Below are 18542 nucleotides of genomic sequence, written 5' to 3'. Positions count from 1 at the left end.
AAGCCTCTGGTATAAGACTTGAGCCCACAACCTTCTGACTCAGAGGCGAAAGTGACACCAACTGAGCCATTGGATGGCCAGGGAGCTGGGATTGATGGACAGGGAGGCTGGTTATCATTGTGCTCACATAGGCACAAAGGGGAAAATATTATTTATAGAAAAGGAAGGAAGCTAAGAGTAACTGAGAAAAAATGGCTACCTTATGTGCTTTTGTGGAGATTTGATTGGTCCATCGTATCACCTGATTATCATGAACCAATCCCAATGTTGGAGGCTTAATACAATCACACTAACATACATCACAGACACAAGATTTTTAATAATATAAACCATAGATCGGTGACAACACACATATATTTGGAATATATATATATGTATATACACACACAGGCACACGCGCGCACAAACACATGCACGCTCCAGTAGATCACTCATAGCATTTGCTTTCAGGTAGTCTGGGGAATGCAGCACAGTTGTGATGTTTAGTTGCTAACATGGCCTGCCCCTTTAAAGCCACTGCTCAAGTAATTCTTGCAGGAATATTGTATAAACAGGCAAAGTTAAGTAATTGTATCTGGTTGTAAACCCTAAAGGCCAGCGGGTAACTGGAAATATCTGGCTCCAGATCAATAACTGACTTCTTTTTGAAAAAAAATCGTTTTGCATTTGTAATGGAATTGTGACTCTGAAGTATGACATCTGGATTGTGACAGGCATATATTACATAAATACTGAATAAATACCTCAGTATTTGTGTAGGACTAATTTTTTCAATGGGATTTCATTTGAAGATACTTGCAAACACAATAAATGCTGGATTATACTTTTGACAAGTAGAAGAAATGCGATAAATCTTCAAACAAAAATCCAAAATTGGGATGTGTATATTATACACAGATATTTAAAAAAATTCTTAAAACTCACGGCCAAATTTTGGGTGCATGGTTGAAAGTGGCTCAGTTAACCTCACATATAATGACCACCAGTTTACCACACTAAATATCCACCATATGCTGCTGTTCATTTGATGTGAGGTTGACAGTGTTTTCATAGTATCTCAGGCTGTCTGTCAAACATGTCATTTAATGCAATTTGGACAACTGCTCCTTTTGGTTTTGAGATCCCTTCAAAAATCCCGTTCTGCTGAACTGCAAGTAGGTGGCAGCTATTTCCTCGCTCACACATGGGACTGACGATCACTCGACACCCCGTTATTCGTGTTTGGGCCTGTCAATCACCTGGTGCCTGGCTGCTGGTGCATGCTCCTCAAAGTCTCAGCCAGTAAGTAACAAGCTCCTTGCAGCCAGCTGCCATTCCTCTTTCATCAGAAGCAAAAGCAGAAAATGCTGGAAGCACACAGCAGGTCAGCCAGTGTGTGTAATGAGCAAAAAACAGGTTAACATTTCAGGTTCGATCTTCCACCAGAGTTTGTCAAGGTTCAGATGAAGGTCTCCACCCAAAACATTAATCTATCTTTTCTCTTTACGGATGCTGGCAACCCTGCTGAGCAGCTTCGATCTTTTTTGGTTTTATTTCACATTTGCAGAAATTACAGTTTTTGTTTTTTACCCCCATTGATCAGGCTCTTGAAGTGTAAGTATCCCAAATTAAATGTTGATCCTGGTCACACGCCATGTGGTGAGCAGGTAATACATTCATTGGGGTAGAGTTTCCGCTCGATTGTGTTGGTTTTATTGGCACAATCCGGCCGAACCAGCGCAAAAGATCACGGAAACTCGATTTACGCTGAGCGTAATGTCCGGCGTAATTCGAGTTTCTGCGATCTTTTACGTTGGTTCAATAATCATGGCGGTGAAGCCGGCCCACAAAACTGGCCACGCCCCCTGATCGAAATAACAAGGATGGCGAGTTTCCATCGATTGCGGCCATTCGAGGAGGGAGTGCAAATTAAGCTTGTTTTCTTAGGCGCACAGGCACTAGTAGGCACGTTTTAAACATTTTTACATATTAGAAAATATTTCATTTGCTAAGAAACTGACTCGTGCACACCAATGAAAGTAGTAAATGGTTCAGTATAGTTTATTTTAAGTCATTTTCAGTGATTTAAAATCAGGTCTCTCCAAGGTGCAGGACTAGACACTCGAATTAAAAATGCTTATTTTTTTTGTGGTAAACCCATTTTCAGCTGTAGAAATAAAACTACACCAGGTTACCACTCTTAGATACACCAATGAATATTTTTTATTACAAAGGAGAAAAGATAAACAATTACGTTCTATTACGCTGCCCGATTACGCTGGTTCATGGAAGATTATGCAAATGGATTTTAGCGGAAACTTGAACTGTAACTGAATCGGCACAATTTTCGGGCACAATTTGCACCCAATTACCGATTGTACCCAAAACAGAAACTCTACCCTGTTATATTCTAGTGGTATTACCATGGAGTTACACTGGATTCACATCTGCACATTCATTATAGGTGTGGAATCATCACAACTCAGTATGTTCTACATGTCCACTCTATTGCCACACCTTAAGTGACATTTGGCAAATTCATGTTTTCTCACTCTTATAAATATTCAGCTGATGAACAAGGAAGAAAAGACCTTCCAACAGAACTTGATTTGAATCCAATTTAGCCATTCTAGGACTTCCCCTCTGCAGCTTTTTGATCCCTAAAAAGATACATTACTCATGAAAGGAAATGTCCTGAAGTGAATCCTTATTTATAACTGTAGAATAATTGTTACTTTCAGGGGTGACTTGTCACCTCTTTCAAGGGGACAGTACCATAGGGGAGGTTTTCGATCTAAAGTACTCTTCCCCGTACTGCATGTAAATTCTCGCTGAGACGACACATCATTCATTTACCAGGCATCTAAGCAGCCCCATCGAGACGTGCTGTGTTAGGTTTCGAGCAGGAATGGACCTGCTCCATAGATGTATCTGAGTGACCAGTCTCTGGCAGGCTGCCATACACTTGAGTGGAAATCAGCTTCCTTCCAGCTCCTGGAAGCCGATCAGTAAAATGTAAATGCAAAACTCAATTGACCTGGGAACTGAACATTGAGTTACATCCAAAATACAGCACAGAAACAGGCCATTCGGCCCAACTGGTCTACACTGGCATTTATGCTCCACACGAGCCTCCTCCCTCCCTATTTCATCTAACCCTATCAAGATACCTTTCTCCCTCATGTCTTTATCTAGCTTCCCCTTAAATGCATCTGTGCTATTTGCTTAAACTACTCTTTGTGGTAATGCGTTCCACATTCTTACCACACTTTAAAAACACCCCACACCTCATACTATTTTCCTCTAACTTAAGAAAGAAGATGCACAGAATCGAGAATAAACAGCCAAGGAACAAAGAGGTTTGTTAATATATAACAGGACATGTGGCATTTCCTGGTAAACAACTGCCGGTTATTCCTTGAGAAATGTGCAGTAATAATGCTGTAATCAATAATCCTCTTGTTTTAACGTTATCTCACATCAAGGACCATGAGTGCACTGACAGACAACATCTGCAATGATTGCAGTCACAACCACTAAAGCATGTCCAAGAATGAATAAAAAAAAACTCACCTGAAATGAATATAGGATCTATTATTAAAGATAAAAGTGGATACCAGTTATTGCAAGCAGTCAGATAATCTTATGGCTTCAGTTAACCAATATAAACCCCTCCAGCTACACTTTCACAACTTATGACATTGTCTAATTCCTTTGATTGAATTACCAACTGGCAATCACTCCAAGGCACCTACTGTCACCTACGTAATAATTTTCAGAACGTAAAATATTAATGAGCTTTAAATTTGTCAGTCTGAATGTACTTCAGAACAAGCAGAGCTTTACATATCAGAGACATTGTTGTCCTTACAAACTTTGCAGGTTATTCATTTACTGTAGCAGCTGTTTTTGTCTTCACAAATATTACATTTTCTGTGAAGTTTTTAAGTGATTCAAACAAAGGCTTTGCGTTAGTTTCGTGCAGGAGCCTCAGCATTGCAATGTTATTGTCTGAATGGACTATTTTTGTTTTACAGTTATGTCAAAAGCTTTCTTTCAATCCCTGCAGCACTGTTTTACTATATTCATTTCTAGCTCTTTTGCATCCATACATAATCAATCCATCCACACAGATACTCAAAATGTTTTGAAAATGACTCACAGCATCAGAATGACTAAATGTAATTGTTGCTGCGTTGCCACATGGTTCTGGATGAGCATATGGGCAGGCAGCAATAGGACAACCGGAAGAAACTGTACTGTGACACAAGAACGATGAAAGCTACGATGGTCCTTACCTTTTGCAGCCACTGTGTGTTGTTCTCCAGGATGCCTTCGAGTTGCTGCAGCCGTTTTAGGGACCAGTTGGGTTCCACTGGTGGAGGAGCATCTCCCTGGAGTGAGTTAGACATGTGGTAATCAGGGGAAGGTTGGCAGTTCTCGATCTCGGGAAGCAGAAATGTATAGCTGCAGGGTCCATGCTGAATCCGATGGTGGCGCTTATCCAAATTGTCTGTGCCTTTATGATAGGAGCTGTACCCTGACATAGCCAGGAATGTACAAACACAACTCACAAATGACAAGTAGCTCGATAACATTCTGATGGTTTCCAACTGCAGCTGAGCTTTTTGTAAAACAGGATATGTGCAGGGAAACAAAAAAGGAAAAGCTTCAAACTTTAACCAACTTCTTCTCTTTCTCTGGCTCTTTGACTATTGAATTGCTTGGTCATAGATTCGGAAAAAAAGAGTTACTGCTTCTCCTGACGGGTTGTTCTGACAGTTCACTGGCTTTATGTAATGTTGCCAAGAATTTGTTTTCCCTCTGTGGCTCAATGATAAGGCTCAGTATTGCTTCCTATATCTCACAGCCCACGTTGCACTGACAAATGCAGGAAATGTTCAGTTGCTCCTGTTGGTAAGGTCTCTCCCCCTTCAAGTTGGGCTGAGTCCCATGCATGGAAGGAGATGCTTGGTGTAGGAAGGTTATGAGTCAGTGGCTCTATCTCACCAGCTGATTTGACCACAAGAATGTGCAAGAAATTAGCACACGCTCTGCTCCTTCAGTAGCTTTCGTCACAGGATCTGACAGTTTATCTTAATGCACCATTCCGATAACAAGGGATATTTTACATCATTGTCCAGCCCACATTGTTTTCAGGCAACAGGCAGTAAATCAGCTCATCAGTGAAATTCAGGGCAAATGTCCATCACCTTTAGAGGAACAGAAGTGTGCAAAGTTTATTTTCAGCAAGTGTGTTGCATACTCTATAAGACATACTACCAAAATTCAGTATCAGATTTACAATTTCTCCTATGGGAGGCTTTAGAACCCATTTAAGGATAATCATTTAACCCTATCAGCCTGAACAGGCTCTTTGTGCTTAAAAGTCTCCCAAAGGACAGTTAGGCTTTCTTCTGACCCAGCCACAAATATTAGTGCTGCAGGAGAGCAAAAGGCATGACCTGACCTTTCTTTAAGAGGCAACTGTCACCATTTGCAGCTTCAAAACAAATTTTTGTTTTTTCTTCCAATTTTCTCCCCAACTCCCCTGACTCACACTGAAGTATCATTCAAGTATCACACGGACTGCAGCGGTTCAAGAAGGCGGCTCACCACCACCTTCTCAAGGGCAAATAGGGATGGGCAATAAATGCCGGCCTCGCCAGCGACGCCCACATCCCATGAACGAATTTTAAAAAATAACACTGCCACCCATCCACTACCATTCTTCATGGATAAACATAGACAAGTGTCGGCAGGAGTGTGGGAGGAATCACAGCCAATCCCTTCCTCCCTCAACATTCATACCTGCACACTTTCCAGCAAAGGTCACCAGACAGTGATCGTTAGCAGGATCCCTGGCTGATATTACCTCGTCCGAAGCCATTTTCACTCCTCCCCACCAATTTGCCAACTGAGATTGCTAACTCAACACTTAAGGACAACTAATAAACACTGACAAATGCATTCATGCTCAGTCAGTAGCACCCTTGCCTCAGAGTTAGAAGGTTGTGGGTTCAAGCCCCATTCCAGAGACTTGAGCACATAACCCAGGCTGACACTTTAGTGCAGTACTGTGGGAGTGCTGCATTGTTGGAGGTGTCGTCTTTCAGATGAGATGTTGAACCTAAACCTCCCCCTCAGGTGAACGTAAAAGATCCCACGGCACTACACGAAAAAGAGCAGGGGGATTCTCCCTGGTGCTTGGCCAATATTTACCCCTCAACCAACATCACTAAAAACAGATGATCTGGTCATTATCACATTGCTGTTTATGGGACCTTGCTGTGCGTAAATTGGCTTCCATGTTTCCTACAGTATAACAGTGATTACACTTCAAAAAGTACTTTATTGGCTGTAAAGTGCTTTGGGACATCCTGAGATCATGAAAGGAGTTATATAAATACAAGTCTTTCTTTCTTTCAGTCATTTACCATCAAACAAAACATTGATAAAATAGCAGGACATGTTATTTTAATGACTGATGCACTTTGTTGACTTGGTAAAAATTGGACAAGAATAATAAAGCATGCAATGAACTGGTGTAAGCTTAACTTCAAACCTTTTGCTGATCCCTCATAATGCACATGGGAAAATAGATGGCTGACAGGGAGGTAGAACACTTAATTAAATGCTGCAAAGCTGAAGTGCCATTAATGTTCTTCACTGACAGAACTCAGAGTTTCAATTATTGCCTCATGGCTCTGCCAAAGACACCACTTCAATTCATACTAGCTGATCTCCCATGGCATTGCTCATAGTAGGCCGCAGGATAAGTTGTATTATAAGGATAGGAGCGTAATATCATGTAACACTCAATCCACAGAAGTACAGCTGTGTCTCTTTAAGACCACAGGGGTCTAATTGTTGCAAAAGGAGAATAAACTGATTCCTCCCCAAGATCTGAGTGGCTTTATTTTCTTTAAAGATTGTTTTGCATCTGCAGCAAAGTGTAATACTTTGAAGTGTGGCAGACCTAAAACTTTAAAATATTTTGGATTAGAAATTGGTGAACACAGCACCCACTTTTTGGGCACTACTCAGACTACTAAGGAACCAATATGGCGGGCAGGAAGCGTGCGCATATTTCTGGCCGGAAGTGCACTGCCTGCAATATTGGGTAAGGACAAGCAAGAGGCAATTCCAATCTCTGACCCCAGCTCGGATCCCCGATCCATGTCCCGACCCCCCGACCCAGATCCAGATCCCCAGCCCCACATTCTCAAGCCCCCCAGATTCACGGACCCCGATCCTCAGCTCCGCATTCCCTGAAGCCCCAATCCCCAACCTGACCCCCGGACTACACTTACCCAGGCCCAATGCAGTGGCCTGATTTTCATTGCTCTGTGCTGGTAGTTTGATGCGCCTTGCTGGCGGTTTGATGCGCCTTGCTGGCTCTATTATAATGAGGCCCATGACCCAATATCTGAGGAGCCTTGGGCCTCACCATTCCAGTGTAGGTAATGTACCCTAAGCACTCCCCCCCAACCCCCACCCCCACGTGCCCAAACATATGCGCGCCAAATTTCTGGGGCATTTTAAAACCGAGCCGGGAAGGTGGCGGGGGGATCAAATTGAGGACGGGAAACCCATTAGTATGGGTTTTCCAGATGTCCTTACGATTTTGACGTAATGACGTCTTTTATTTATTTTTGTCGGTTTCCCGTCCGACTGACTTGCCTGAGTGACAGGCTGGTCTCAGTCAGACCGGAGACCAGCCAGGGAGAGGACGTCTTCAGGTAAGTTTGCAGGTAAGTCTTTGTTTGTGTGGGTGGGTAATGGCTGGGCACGGAGGCATGGGTGGGCACGAGGGTATGGGTGGGCATTGGTTGGCACAAGGGTCGTAAGTCATGGGGGTGGGATCAGGGGTCAGTCACAGGGGGGTGTCGGGATTGGGGTCATCGCAGGGGTCCACGATCAGTGAGGGGGAGGGTAGGGGTGGGAGGATCGGAGTCGGGGGAGGATCGGGGTCAGGGATTGGGGGTCTGCGATCGGGGGTGGGGGGGGGTGCGGTCTGTGATGTGCAGGTATGTTTGTTGGGCCTGGGGGAAGCACTCCTACTCCTCCAGGCCCACAAGCTGTGCCTTTCTAGGCACCTACCTACCTGTTAGTCTCGGGCCTTCTCGAGGCGTAAAACAGGAGGCCCAGGAATCTCAGCCCCCACTGGGTTGAAATCGGGAAGTCCAGAAAAATGGAGGCCTGAAGCCTCCTTGAAATGGTTGGTGCCCCGCCCCTCTTCCTGTGAAAACCGGAAATGGGCGGATTGGAGGTGGGTTTGAAATGATGGCCATTTTCAATGCCACCCCTGCCCCCAACCCTCCCATTTTTCACTTTTAAAATTGAGCCCATTATGTTTAATACTGAAGCTCATTTAATTCACTTATGAGTGCTGTTTTATTGGCTGTACTGTACTTAGGTTATTGGGGAGTGAAGTGCGTGAACAACATACATGTTATGATAGTACTGGAAAGAATGATATTGAACCTGAAAGTGTTCATGTGGCTCCTAATGTAATTAATACCAATTTTAGTCTATGGCAGCAGAATTGAATTGGTAAGAACATACAAAAATGTTGGACAGGAAAAGACCAACTGGTCCATTGACCCTGACCCATAAAAGCATGTTGTAACTGAGCATCTCGGCCCCCAATGCTCCCCATCCACCAGCGGTCATGTAATCTCCTGGGAGAGACAAAAAAAAAAATTTAAAACCCTAGGCATACTCAAGGAAAAAATAATCTGGGAAATTCCTCTCCCACTTTCCAAGGTGACCAAAATAAGCTCCAGAAAACAACAGTGACCATGAGGCACATCACAACTATCCTTTTGTACCCTGTCATATCAGCCACAGCCAGGATCCTGTCCAGCTCCCTTTTGAATGCTTGCAGCGAATCTGGACTCATTGCATGAGATGGCATCTTGTTTGCTCTGCGAAAAGTAAAAACGTCCTGGCATCTAACCTAGTTCTCGACTTATTTAAGTTATACACATGGTCCACTGGTTCTCCCTAACATATCTAATTCAAATAGACTATCCATTGTTTTGAAATCAATCAAATCTCCCCAACGTCTACGCATTTCTAGAGTAAAAAGATTCAGTTCTCTAAGGCTATTGTGGTATAAGGATTTTTAAACCAGGCATCAATCTAGTCACCCTCCTCTGAACTTTTTCCCAGGGCCTCTATATCACCCAACAAGTGAGAGGACGAAAATGGACATAGCAGTCGAAATGAGGCTTAACCAAAGTTTTGTCCAAGGACACTATTGTGCTTTTTGTTATGTACAATCCCCGCCATTTATGCCATCCATGCTTATCAAGGGCAGCTACCAATATCGCTAACTATTTCCCAGTACAATATGGGTCAGTTACAAAGGCACCACTTATAACATATTAAGCATGTGGCTATTTTGGGCAGTTCAATAGGTTCCTCAATAAATTTGCTCCATGTTAATCTCCTGTATTTACTGATTTATGCCTGCAAAACGTTAGTAGAATGCATACCCTTTAACTAAAGCATTTGTGAAATGGGCCCTTTGCCTCAATAATTGGATTCCAGCCGAGAATGAAACGAGTTCCAACAAGACTTCTTTTCATAAAAGGCATCAAAATAGAGCCATGAAGGGGGAGAGAGGAAGAGGGAAACGAGCAGTCGAAACGGGCCGTGAATTCACAGGCGGCTGTTTAGTACTTAGTACCTGAATACTGTTCGATTTCAGCCATAAAAAGAATTCCATGGCTATTGCTGTCGAGAATATGTTAGCAAGCTTCATTCTGTTAAAGCAACTGTGCGATGCTGTGGGGGGCTCATCTGTACATAGGCGCTGTGTATAGCAGGAACTGGAAATGCAGTGCAAATTGTAGAGGTCACTCACTCCAGCCATCACATTGACAAAGCCATTCATTATAAAAACAAAATGTGAAGGCTTAACATTGGAGAATGGCACAACCTATTATGGTTTAACCATGCACCGTGTATAGCGAGCAAATTGTGTTAACACCAATATGCCCATTATAAGCAGTGGGGACTGTATTGGATTATACTAGCATTACATCCTAACACTCTATTTGCGTTTGCAATAGCTTCACGACATTGATTGTGAACCTTTAGAAACTCAGGTGCTATAACAGCTCGGTCTCTTTCCCGCTTAACATACTTTAGTTCCGAACCCTGCATAATATACACATGCTTAGCATTAGCGCTACCCAAGTACATAACAAAACATTTATCTAAATCAAATGTCATCTGTCAGATGCAGCCCCATTCCTTCATCACATCTAGATCAGATTGCAGTTGTTTTTTTCTCATCAAAGATTCTAACACTGGCACAAATCCAAGAACTTGCGCTCAGTTCCCCCAATGCCTTCAGCCATATCATTAATATAAATAGTGAAGAGAAACGGCTCTAATGCTAATCACTGTGGGACTCTACTGGTAACTGGCCTTCATGCAGAACCACCGCCATTAATAACAATCCTCTGTGTACAAGAGTGCAAATAATTCCTTAGTCAACCCAGCTTCTGCCCACCAATCTCACAGGACTCTATCTTATGAAGTAACCGATTGCGTGGCAGCTTATCAGAAGCTTTTTGAAGATCCAAGTATTTGATGTTGACCGGGCTACCTTCATCCACCAACCTAGTAACCTCCTCAAAAAAAGTCAACCAGGCTGGTAAGACATGATCGTTTTTTTTCCAGAAGCTATGTTCAGAGTGTCTCATAACTCACTCTCTGTCCAAGTGGTCATACAAAGTATCTCTGATGATCCCTTCTTGAGTGTTGTTGGAGCTGCACTCATCCAGGCAAGTGGAGAGTATTCCATCACACTCCTGACTTGTGCCTTGTAGATGGTGGAAAGGCTATGGGGAGTCAGGGGTTGAGTCACTCGCCACAGAATGCCCAGCCTCTGACCTGCTCTTGTAGCCACAGTATTTATGTGGCTGGTCCAGTTAAGTTTCTGGTCAATGGTGACCCCCAGGATGTCGATAGTGGGGGATTCAGCAATGGTAATGCCGTTGAATGTCGAGGGGAGGTGCTTAAATTCCCTCTTGTTGGAGATGGTCATTGTCTGGCATTTGTCTGGCGCGAATGGTACTTGCCACTTATGAGTCCAAGCCTGGATGTTGTCCAGGTCTTGCTGCATGCAGGCACAGATTGCTTCATTATCTGAGAGGTTGCGAATGGAACGGAACACAGTGCAATCATCAGCGAACATCCCCATTTCTGACCTTATGATGGAGGGAAGGTCATTGATGAAGCATAGATGCCTGTGTTGTAGCTGTACTGGGACAGTTTGGCTAGAGGCGCGGCTACTTCTGGAGCACAAGTCTTCAGCACAACAGCACTGGGGCCCATAGCCTTTGCTGTATCCAGTGCACTCAGCTGTTTCGTGGAGTGAATGGTTGGGCCTAGGACACGGCCCTGAGGAACTCCTGCAGCAATGTCCTAGGGCTAAGATGATTGGCCTCCAACAACCACCACCATCTTCCTTTGTGCTAGGTATGACTCCAACCACTGGAGAGTTTTCTTCCTGATACCCATTGACTTCAATTTTACTGGAGCTCCTTGATGCCACACTCGGTCAAATGCTGCCTTGATGTCAAGGGCAGTCACTCTCACCTCACCTCTGGAATTCAGCTCTTTTGTCCATATTTGGACCAAGGCTGTAATGAGGTCTGGAGCCGAGTGGTCCTGGCGGAACCCAAACTGAGCATCGGTGAGCAGGTTATTGGTGAGTAAGTGCCGCTTGATAGCACTGTCGACGACACCTTCCATCACTTTGCTGATGATTGAGAGTAGACTGATGGGACGGTAATTGGCCGAATTGGGTTTGTCCTGCTTTTTGTGGACTGGACATACCTGGGCAATTTTCCACAATGTTGGGTAGATGCCAGTGTTGTAGCTGTACTGGAACAGCTTGGCTAGAGGCATGGCTACTTCTGGAGCACAAGTCTTCAGCACAACAGCACTGGGGCCCATAGCCTTTGCTGTATCCAGTGCACTCAGCTGTTTCGTGGAGTGAATCGAATTGGCTGAAGACTGGCTTCTGTGATGGTGGGGATATCGGGAGGAGGCCAAGATGGATCATCCACTTGGCACTTCTGGCTGAAGATGGTTGCAACCACTTCAGCCTTGTCTTTTGCACTCACATGCTGGACTCTGCCATCATTGAGGATGGGGATGTTCATGGAGCCTCCTCTTCCCGTTAGTTGTTTAATTGTCCATCACCATTCATGACTGGATGTGGCAGGACTGCAGAGCTTTCATCTGATCCATTGGTTGTGGAATCGCTTAACTCTGTCCATAGCATGTTGCTTCTGCTTTTCAGCATGCATGTAGTTCTGTGTTGTCGTTTCACCAGGTTGGCACTACATTTTTAGGTACACCTGGTGCTGCTCCTGGCACGCTCTTCTACACTCCTCATTGAACCGCGGTTGATCCCCTGGTTTGTTGGTAATGTTAGAGTGAGGAATATGCCAGGCCATGAGGTTACAGATTGTGCTGGAATACAATTCTGCTGCTGCTGATGGCCCAGAGCACCTCATGGATGCCCAGTTTTGAGCTGCTAGATCTGTTCTGAATCTATCCCATTTAGCACGGTGGTAGTGCCACACAACACAAGATCTGTACGGTGGTCACTCCTACCAATACTGTCATGGACAGATGCATCTGCGACAGGTAGCTTGGTGTGGACAAGGTCAAGTTGGTTTTCCCCTCGTGTTGGTTCACTCACCACCTGCCGCAGGCCCAGTCTGGCAGCTATGTCCTTCAGGACTCGGCCAGCTCGGTCAGTAGTGGTGCTACCGAGCCACTCTTGGTGATGGACATTGAAGTCCCCCACCCGGAGTACATTCTGTGCCCTTGCTACCCTTAGTGCTTCCTCCAAGTGGTGCTCAACATGGAGGAGGACTGATTCGTCAGCTGGGGGAGGATGGTAGGTGGTAATCAGCAGGAGGTTTCCTTGCCCATGTTTGACCTGATGCCATGAGATTTCATGGGGTCCTGAGTCAATGTTGAGGACTCCCAGGGCCACTCCCTCCTGACTGTATACACCTCTGGTGGGTCTGTCCTGCCGGTGGGACAGGACATACCCAGTGATGGTGATGGAAGAGTCTGGGACGTTAGCTGAAAGGTATGATTCTGTGAGTATGGCTATGTCAGGCTGTTGCTTGACTAGTCTGTGGGATAGCTCTCCCAATTTTGGCACAAGTCCCCAGATGTTAGTGAGGAGGGCTTTACAGGGTCGACTGGGCTTGGTTAGCCTTGTCATGTCTGGTGCCTAATGGTCCGATGCCGGGTGGTCCGTCCGGTTTTATTCTTATTGTGACTTTCTGTAGTGAGATTGTACAACTGAGTGGCTTGCTCGGTCATTTCAGAGGGCGATTAAGAATCAACCACATTGCTGTGGGTCTGGTGTCGCATATAGCCCTAACCATCAGTTGAATGCCGTCGGAACTAGCAGCACAATCTGTTTTAATTCCAGTTATTTTTTTCCAGGCTGATATCCCCATCCACTTTGACACTTGCAACTTTAGGTTCAACTCTACAATACATTAATGGTAACTAAGCAGGGTCTACTGGAGTGAAAACTGATGTAAAATAGGCATTTGAAAGCTCTGCCTTCTCCAGAGAGTTCACCTGAATCTGCTCTGAGGAATCCTTTAATGGTCCTGTGCACTCCTTTATCACTCTCTGACTCCTAATATAGCTAAAGACAATTTTACTCTAATTATAAACAGCATTCTTCTCCAATTATCTTTCGGCCGCTTTGATGGCAGCTTTTCGTTGCTGAGCTCAACACCATTCCCGGTACTCCTGGCAGCAATTTTCTTTTAGTCTGCTGTAGTATTTTTGATAAATATAATTGGTCCTTGATCAGTAAGCCACTTTGCCTTTGTTTACCCATGTGCCCTCCTTCTGACTCTCAGGACACTGAAGTAGACTAGGCTCAGTTACCATTAATGCAATGACCAGTTGACGCTAAAGGGTTGCCCAATTGACCCGCTTCAAGTCCTTTGCCATCTTTGCAAATTTAACCCTCTTGAAATCTGCAATTAGCATTACATTTTTCGCAACTTTGGTTTAGTAGAATATATACATCTTTAAGCGCTTTACAAAGAAGCAGCTTATATAGTGCTGTCAGCTCCCACCATCGTAATTTATAGAACATGCCAAAAAAGAGATGGGAATTGTACTCAGGTGAGACTAATGCACATATTTGATAGGACTTGTAAAACCATGGAAGTGAGCATGATCCTGAAGTTCTTTCATGACTGGAAAATACACATGGATTCCAGCGTATTTGGAGCATGTGAAAGCACAAGGGTGCAATAGTTTATCAGTTCTTTCCCTCACTTCTACTCTGCAGAGAACGATCAATGTCCATTGCATTATTACTGTTGGCATTTCACACTTCCATATTTTCTCCTTAAAGTTGCCTGTACAAAACCCTGGTTGGACCACACCTGGAGTACTGTGTTCAGTGCTAGGCACCAGACCTCAGGAAGGATACATTGGCCTTGAAGGGAGTGAAGCGTCGAATTATTAGAATGATACCTGCACTCTGAGGGTTAATGTACGAGGAGAGATTACACAAACTAGGATTGTATTATCTGGAATTTAGAAGATTAAAGGGTGATTTGATCGAAGTTTTCAAGATATTAAGGGGAACTGATAGGGTAGGTGGAGAGAAACTATTTCTGTTGGTTGGGGAGTCTTGGACTAGGGGACATACCCTAAAAATTAGAGCTCGGGCTGGCAGGAGTGAAGTTAGGAAACACTTCTAATGCAAAGAGTGGTCGAAGTTTGGAACTCTCTTTCGCAAATGGCAGTTGATGCTAGCTCAATTGTTAATTTTAAATCTGTGATTGATAAGAATTTTTTTTTTTATTGTAGGTATTGCTGGCAAGGCCAGAATTTATTGCCCATCCCTAATTGCCCTTGAGAAGGTGGAGATGAGCTGCCTTCTTGACAACTGAGTGGCTTGCTAGGCCACTTCAGAGGGCAGCTCAGAATCAACCACATACCGAAGGTATTAAGGGATATGGGGCTAGGGCGGGTATATGGAGTTCAGTAACAGATCAGACATGCTCTTATTGAATGGCGGAACAGGTTTGAGGGGCTAAATGGCCTACTCCTGTTCCTATATTCCTTTTCCCACTCGGTATGCTCTACCATGACAGAGGCAGAAAAGAGGTTCCAACACCTTTGCCTTGGCCATTCCATGATCAACTGCTCCAACTTCCCTTCCTCCCTGTGTGGATGTGTCTGACCCCTGCTCTCCATCTTCCCCAAAGTGACCTGGCTGAGACTGGTAGTTCAGCATGTGAGGAATTAAATGTTATTACACTGCAGGATACATTTGCATCTTAGCTGAAAAACACTATGTCCTACTTTCATGAAACTTGGAGAATTCACTTGTTATTCTATTTGAGATGACCATCATTAATCATGTAAATTAGATTGAATTTGCATGTGGACATTAGGTTAATTAGATAAAAGACTTTCCTTCATAACTAGCAAAAGCAAATACTGTATTATATTTACAAAACTCTGAAATGTGCTTACCATGCTACTTAGGATCATATGTTGATGAATTATATTAATATGACCTAATTTGCATCTGCACATCATAATTAGAGAACAGATTTTCCCCGACTGCAAGAACTGTTTTTACGAACTTTTGGCAATAAAATCATTCTGGGATTTTGGATAACCTATTCATGAATTATGATAATTTAGTCTCACATACAAAAATTAGATAAATTGTGTCAGATTCTAACCCAACAATCTGGGCTAGGACAAAGATGATTTTCTTGACTTATCCCACTGCAGGATCTAACTGCAGGGAGTGGGCAGAGATGGCCCAATGGTATCCAAACACTGTTGCCCAAATAGTTAAAAAAATTACTAAGTGACTTTCACACTACCTTGAAAATAGTTGATTTATTGATTCAATCAAAACTGATTAAAAAATATACAAAACAAACTCCAATTCACAGCAGGACAGGAATCTTGAGATTCCGGGTGCCTGCAATTTATTTTAAAAAATCATGAATTACACAAGCAACTCCCAGAGGGAAAAAGAAAACGCAAAATGACTATTGGGAGCAATATTTCCAACAACGTTCACCTGAGGAAGGAGGAAGCCTCCGAAAGCTTGTGAATTTAAAATAATATTGCTGGACGATAACTTGGAGCATGTGTAAATGAGGACTTTACAATACATTTTAGTCAGGTACAGCTCAGGGAATGTCAATTTTTGTAAAGCTACCTGAGGTCAGGTATAAAAGCATCGGATCTATGTCGAGAACTAGTGACAGCTAATTCTTTGTGGCAGTCTCATTTTTTTTCCTTCCTGATTTACTGGATGGGTGGAATGGCCAATTTCTATGTTGTCACTTCTATGTGTGTATTCTTCCTTTGCTGCTGCACCCCTGGAGGTGATAGCATATGCTGAGTTAGATAGGTGAGCCGACACAGTGAGCGTTGGTAGTTTATTCAGCCACAGAGCATAGTGCTGCTGATCATAATTCATTTTTCACCCAACATTGAAACGCGTGCAGTTTCCAGCAGGTGTCAACGGATAGCGATCAGCAACAAGGACCCTGATTTTTAAAAGGTCGCAATTTATTTAGTGTATTTAATTAAACCATGTTTTGTGCTGTACTAACCTAACAGACATCAACACATGTTAAACAGTGACAATAATAGCCCATTTCAAATCAAAATTAGTCTCATTTAACACCACATGCAAAGTGCAGCATTACAACGACCTTTGAATAAGTAATGTATCGCAAGTGAGCGACTTTAAACATATGCCACTAAAGTTGAAGAAGGAAGCACTCAGTTTGCTTGAAACCTTAATGTGATCCCTGAAGTCAAAAGCCATTTCTTTCGTCCTTTTCAAAACACATTAGCAACCTTCCCTTTATTAAAGGTATAAGTTGTAGTTCAAGATTTAAACGCATTATCTGTGGCACTAGCTTCCAGCAAAACTTGTCCCAAACCAATTGTTCCTGTGGTCTGCGAGAATTCAAGATATTATTTAAGATCTGTGCATAATATGGTTTTGGGGGGGGGGGAAAAACAGCTGTCAGAAAGATCATATTTTCAAATCCAATAATCTAACCAGTGCCACATCAATTACAGCAGAGTAAAGTATGCAAAATATGACTGATAAATAAAAAATGACATTTTGGAAGGTTTTTTGATATTAATAAATGATATGGGGTTGCACATAGCTTGCTCCATGCTTCCAGGAACCAACGGGACTGTGTTGGTCCCAATGGGTGCGAAGGTGGAAAAACCTGTATCTTTTCCTCTGTCCCTATCCAATTTCTTTTTTTTTAGATTGATAAATAACAGAAGCAATGTTGTCCATCTGAAGGCTCTTAAAAGCTGAAATACTGGACTGCAAGGAAACTGATGTGATGACAGTGCACGAACAGAATCTTCCCCTTGACTTGACTGCAAGCCTGAGTTTTCATTTTGAGACTGGTGCTCAAATTCAATTCATATTATCAGGAATTGCAGAATGAGAATAAAAAAAAGCAAAGCAGCCTATTTATATTTAACGTATACAGTGCTTTCAAAATTTGTTTTCATAACATGGATGCTTTTAACCATGACCAAATCACAATGGACTAAATATATATATATAAAAAAAAACTTAGCATGCAAATTGAAGCAATCAATTACATTAGTAGTTGCTCAAAGACACCAATGTCAAAGATTCATTGAGATGCTTTGAAGGACTTATTTTTCCCCTTTGAATTTCTCTTCCAGATTTCAGCGATGTTAATTTTTCAATGGAGCAAAGCGAAACTGCAAAAAAGAAATAACTAAAAGAACTTGCCCGCAGGCAGTGGCCAGTACTTTTTATGACTCAGCAGCTTAAAAATTCTGAATTGGTTTAAGTGCACAGGCACCCCACTGTCTGTGGTGCTTATACTTCCTAATGATCCTCACTGCAAATTGTTTTTCAGCTCTGTTCCTCAGACTTGTTTTGTATATGTGATGCTATGCCTCAAGCTGAACCAGAAAAATTCAGTCAGGAGGAAAAAAAAGATTCAGGCACATGCACTCCTCTGAGACTTCAAAGAACACTTACCTTATTGAGTTTTAAATGTCCAGCTGCTCAAATGCTTCCATCACAGTGAAAAAGATTTAAATGCTATGCTCGGGTTTCATGGCGAGAAGTATACAGTGCTATTGTTTGTGGCCTTACTGCTTCATCTGGCTGAAATAGCTCTGTAGATGTTCAGGTACGGTGAATAATAAGTCTATATGAGGAGTAGGAACCTGGTTTTCAAAATAAACTCGTGAAAAGCACAGGGAGAGCAGAATGAAATGAGTTTGTTCTGAACCAAGAAATCAGAGTAAATTGCCCAGATTTCCATACATGACTTCAAGCAGCACTTCCTGAAAGGTTGCCAAAAAATTATTTTCTTTAGGAACTGCCAGAAACCCTGTTTATATAAGAGGAAGAACTCGCTGAAAATCACTCAAAACGTACTATAGCGATTCAAAAACTACTGGATTTGTCTGTCTAGCAAGCAAAA

The 18542-nt window shown here is 43.0% G+C and overlaps 1 protein-coding gene across 3 annotated transcripts in view; it reads right to left on the bottom strand.

The window, feature by feature from the left end:
* LOC137342522 (angiopoietin-2-like) overlaps positions 1–18328 on the bottom strand; it is a 142806-nt gene extending 124478 nt beyond the window's left edge. Inside the window, exons 1-2 of one of the 3 annotated variants that reach the window (XM_068006454.1) lie at positions 18092–18328; positions 4278–5192 (exon numbers count right to left, since the gene is read on the bottom strand). In XM_068006454.1, coding sequence (XP_067862555.1) covers positions 4278–4577 — 300 coding nt within the window. In that variant the 5' untranslated portion in view covers positions 4578–5192; positions 18092–18328. The remainder of the gene's footprint in view (positions 1–4277; positions 5193–18091) is intronic. The other 2 variants (XM_068006452.1, XM_068006453.1) reach the window with 2 other exon arrangements.
* Between the last annotated feature and the right edge of the window lie 214 nt (positions 18329–18542).

Source organism: Heptranchias perlo, chromosome 26 (assembly GCF_035084215.1).
Source record: "Heptranchias perlo isolate sHepPer1 chromosome 26, sHepPer1.hap1, whole genome shotgun sequence".
NCBI classification, from domain to species: Eukaryota; Metazoa; Chordata; class Chondrichthyes; order Hexanchiformes; family Hexanchidae; genus Heptranchias; species Heptranchias perlo.
This window is presented reverse-complemented; position numbering and strand designations above follow the sequence as displayed.